Source organism: Drosophila miranda, chromosome XL (assembly GCF_003369915.1).
Source record: "Drosophila miranda strain MSH22 chromosome XL, D.miranda_PacBio2.1, whole genome shotgun sequence".
NCBI classification, from domain to species: domain Eukaryota; kingdom Metazoa; phylum Arthropoda; class Insecta; order Diptera; family Drosophilidae; genus Drosophila; species Drosophila miranda.
The window spans coordinates 16,573,586-16,578,104 of record NC_046673.1 but is presented as its reverse complement, the minus strand read 5'-3'; the positions used below and the strand labels follow the sequence as shown (position 1 = coordinate 16,578,104).

At 49.5% G+C, this 4,519-nt stretch overlaps 1 protein-coding gene across 1 annotated transcript; it reads left to right on the top strand.

Moving 5' to 3' along the window:
- Positions 1-879: 879 nt before the first annotated feature.
- LOC108152303 (chondroadherin) lies at positions 880-3,389 on the top strand. Its single transcript, XM_033389403.1, has 2 exons — positions 880-924; positions 2,235-3,389. Exons 1-2 carry the CDS (start codon positions 880-882, stop codon positions 3,387-3,389), a joined length of 1,200 nt encoding a protein of 399 aa, XP_033245294.1.
- Positions 3,390-4,519: the final 1,130 nt, after the last annotated feature.

Below are 4,519 nucleotides of genomic sequence, written 5' to 3'. Positions count from 1 at the left end.
TCGCACCTCACACAAAAAAAAAAAATAAATAAATAGATTGCAACAAAATTGTAGCATACTTTTTTGGGTCAGTCCCAGTCCCGCTGCCCGCTCAAGTCCCAGTTAAAGTTCTGCGAACAATAGACTTTTTAACCGTGTCGCTCGGATTCGCAACTGTAAATGCATGGAAATGAAATTTCATTAAATCGAACAACGCAACCGAAACAGAACCAGACTCAGACCCAGTCCCAGAACCCGAACCAGAACCAGAGGGGAGCCCAGAACAGAATCTGAATCTGAAAAGAACAGATGAAAACCAGAGGACCATACCAGAATAGAACCGGTAAACGACTAGAACCAGAACCGGAACAGCCATGGACAGAACCTTAAGAATCCCTGAAAAGAGCAGGACTCAAAACCAACAGAACCAAAGCCAGAACCAGAACGTAATGAAACAGTAGCAACAATACAAAAAAAAAATAAAGAAGAAACATCGAGGGAAAGGGAAAGAGGGAGAAGGGTATAAAGGGGTAGAGTGAGAGAGCGAGAGAGTCAGAGTCGCAGAAGTCAGTCGCAGAAGTGAAAAGCGAAAGGAAGAAAGGAAACTTTTAATTCGTTCATTTAAAAAGGTGAAGCGTATGAAAATTGTGTAAACGTCGCGCAAGAAGTGCAGCCAAGTGGGGGGCATGCGGCATGCGGCATGCGGCAAGGGCAGGTGAGTCTTATTACCGAAGAGCTGGGGAGAGCTGGGGAGCGTGAAGAGAGGAGTGTGGACCGAGGTTATCTGAGGTAAGCCAAGACTGGCAGGGGGATGATGTAAGAACAGGTAAAGCACTCGTAAGGCCATCAGGGGACTGAGCAACGTGACAAGCGATAGACAGTTATGCACTATTTCCCAAGATGGGGTCTCAGACAGAGACGGTGATGATGGCGGAGACGTTGACGGTGGGGGACCCTCCGGTCTTGGGAGGACAGTCTGGCAACAGACGCACAAAGCGGAAGACTGACATCGATGGAAGGACAGGCGGCAGTGCCTGGCAGGGAAACGCACACATCAGCACATAATAGTTATAAAAAATGAAGGCCCAAAGCGGAATGGCCAAGAACAAGAAAATGGGCGACAAAACAATGCTAGACAGTCGCTCCCTCCGCCGACGAAGAAAAAAGAATTCGATTTAATTTTATTTTCAGCAATAAAGCCACAAATTCAATTTTCGCGCCACCCATCAAACGCAACATCTCCCTCCCTGCATCCCCTCCATCTCTCCCTGATCCCATGGACTGGCCCCGAAATGGCGTCTGATCTGATTGCCCCACTGTTGACAGACTGTTGCCCGTTGGCCAAGTTGCCATGTCGGGGGGTATCAATGTGCCCTCAGATGGGGCGGTGGACATGTCATAAAGCAAGCCAAAAACTGATTAAGAACGAAAACCTTTGATGAGTCCGACGGACATAGTAGAGATAGGGCGAGGGTCACCTTACAGGACAGAGTTTAGATGAATAAATGCCACATCAAAACAGGAGAAAAATAAACAAAAAAGACAGACCATGAGCTCAGAGATAGGACAAGGACGGGAAACCGATGTAGGTTACACCAGAAATTCATTCAACTAATCAAATTTTTTGCATAAAGGAATATAGCAAAGAAATTTAATATAAACAACGATAACAACACACTGAAAACTACTAAGTGCTAGCTATTCCTCAAGGTATTATTTCCCTCTTGAGAGTCGCCAAAAGTCCTGATTAAACACTTCCTAATTGATGATAAGATACAAACTACCAATCCCCGCCATCGAATGCTCCTTTTAGCTGTTGAGAAACATAAGCCAAAGAAGCATTAAGAAAGAAAATATATAAAATAAGACAGGCCAAACTTAGCAAGAGATTCCCATGAATTAAGGTAGCAATCCCTTAAAGCAGAAAACGAGAAACAGAACAAATAATCTGAGATGTAGAGCAAATAATAAAAGCTCGGAAAACTATTGAAAAATCTAATAATTCAATACAATTCCCTGGGCAACGTCTTTTAAAAGAGGTTGTCTTAAAATCTGCTGAAACCCCTCCAAAGAATACCCGCCAGAAAAAGTGTATAGACATAAACGAGTATTAGAAAGCCATCCAAAGGAGTTCTTAAATTCCAAGAAGGTCTAAAAGTTGATTAGTTGACACTCAAACACGTAACAAATGCATATCGAAGAATCTCCCTCAACTTTTAACTACATAGAGGCTCTCTTTGCATTCCCTTTTCCAGGTGCTGTGTAACACGGGCGGCCTCGAACAGATCCCGCTGCGCCAGCTGCCGGCGACAGTGGAGAACCTGGCGCTGACCAAGAACAACTTTCCGATCATCAAGCCGGACTCGTTCGCCGGGCTGAGGGCGCTGAAGAAGCTGTCGCTTGACGGCAACAACATAACACGGATCAAGCAGTTCGCCTTCCGGGGACTGCCGCGGCTCAAGGAGCTCTCCATCCAGTATACGCCACTCCAGACGGTGGCACAGTTCGCATTTGCTGGACTGCAAAACCTGTCGACCATTCTGCTCAGCCACAACCAGATCCAGCGGATCGAGGGCAATGCCTTCGCGGGGACGTCAAACATTAAGCTGATACTCCTGACAAACAACCCGCTGATCCGCATCGACAGCTCGGCCTTCTCCAGCCTGACGAATGTGGGACACCTGATCCTGCCGTCGGGCATTCGGAGCATCGAGCAGGATGCCTTCTTCGGTATGGATGCAGTGGGGCTGTTGAAGTTGGCCTACATGGACCTCAAGGAGATCGCGCCCTTCACCTTTCGTGGCCTGTCCAACGTTCTGCTGCTGACATTGCAGGAGTCCGACTTGGGCGTGATCTGTGCAGACGCTTTCACGGGCCTCACCCAGGTGGACACTCTGCAGATCCTCAACAATAAGATCGACTCTATCGAGGAGCTTAACTTCACCAGTACGGCGGCCATCAAGCACCTCAAGTTCCACGGCAATCACGTGCTGGAGACACCCGACCCGAACGCCATCATCGTGGACGGGGTGGATCATCTGCAGCTGATGAACAACCACTTCCCCTGCGGCTGTCACATCCACACCCTGCTGGACGGGCCCCTGGCCGAGGGGGCCTACAACCTGAGCGACTTCCTCCAGAAGAACTACTGCATCTCGCCGCTGGAGGTGAACGGACGCGTGATGAGCGAGCTGGACATCGACTCGATTGGCCGCTGCTCCGACCAGCTGACCAAGGGCAATCTGGGCAGCTCCGCCGCCTCGCTGGCCCTCAGCATCAACTCCATGTTCCTCATAGCCGCCGCCAGTTGCGTGGAGTGGCGCCATGTCCGGTTCCTGGCCACGCGGCTCGTCCAGCTCCTCGGTCATGTGGCCTGGCGACGGCGACGGAAACGGCGGAAGGGCAACTAGGTCGCGCCCAGAGTCACGCTCTCACTCGTACTCCTCCTCCGCCTGTTAGGTCTGCCCACGACCAAGGTAGGTAGCCCCAACCCACGGCTTTGTGTAGTCTGTAAGTCATGTGACACCTGCTTAGTTCCCTGAATCTACCGTACGGAGCAGCAGCAGCAGCAGAAACAGAAGTAGCCCCAGCCACATCAGCAATGTCAGTATTTTTCCCACTATTTTCAATTCCTGTTGTCAGCTGGCAAATGGAAAATGGTTTCAATGGTCTCTCATCTTTAAATGCAATAGCAAATACAACCGGCAGACCCGGCGGCCGTCAAAGTGTTTAGTCATCATCATAAGTATTAAACGCAGTGCAATCCCATTCCCCAACCCCATCCCACCCCAACCCCAGCTCGAATCCAATCCCAAACTCATTCCCTTTCCTTTCGTTTTTTGGTCGAAACCAATTGAACGGCTTGAAGGCCAACGCTGCAGTGCAGCAAACATCAGTTTTCGGATACAGTTTCATTGTGGAGCGCTTTAAGTGTGTGGCTACAGGGCGTCCAGCTGGAGAGGGGGAGGGGGAGGGGGATGGGGTCAGTGGGTAGGTTAGCATACAAAACGAAAACGGAAATTACAAATTCTATTCACTCGCCCCGACTGTGGCACTCTAATTCGTAGCCAGACCGGACCGGACCGGGCCGGACCTCCCATTCCATTCTGTGCTCCGCAAACCCCTCCGGCAACCCATTTAGCCTTGCAGCAGACGGAGCAACTTTGATGGAGACGTCCGGGATGGAGATGGGGCTGGCGATGGGGATGAGGATGGGGTAAAGCAGATTAGGGTAAGGGGGTGCGGGGCTAGGCTATTCTTTAGCCGCTTATCGCAAAGGATTTAGATTTATCTAACTTGATTATGATGCCGAGCATTGCTGGACCTGGACCTGCCCCCAACGACAACGACTCCTTCTCTGAGTCCTGTGAGGCTTCTGTTTCTGATTCAGATCCTCCTCGAGTTAAAACAAATGCCCAGAGAAATCATTGAAGGAAATTAAAACTTTGTTTACTTTCAAGTCCCTCCTCAACAGAGAAAGCAAAAGGAAGCAAAGGAAAAAAAAATTCGTCGGGATTAGGACATTTTCGGGATGTTCTTT

Bases quoted from the DNA above. Each gene is read 5' to 3' on its own strand.
- LOC108152303 (XM_033389403.1), top strand. From the start codon at position 880: ATGGGGTCTCAGACAGAGACGGTGATGATGGCGGAGACGTTGACG. The intron at 925-2,234 runs GTGGGGGACCCT...TCCCTTTTCCAG, and splicing joins TGATGGCGGAGACGTTGACG to GTGCTGTGTAACACGGGCGG.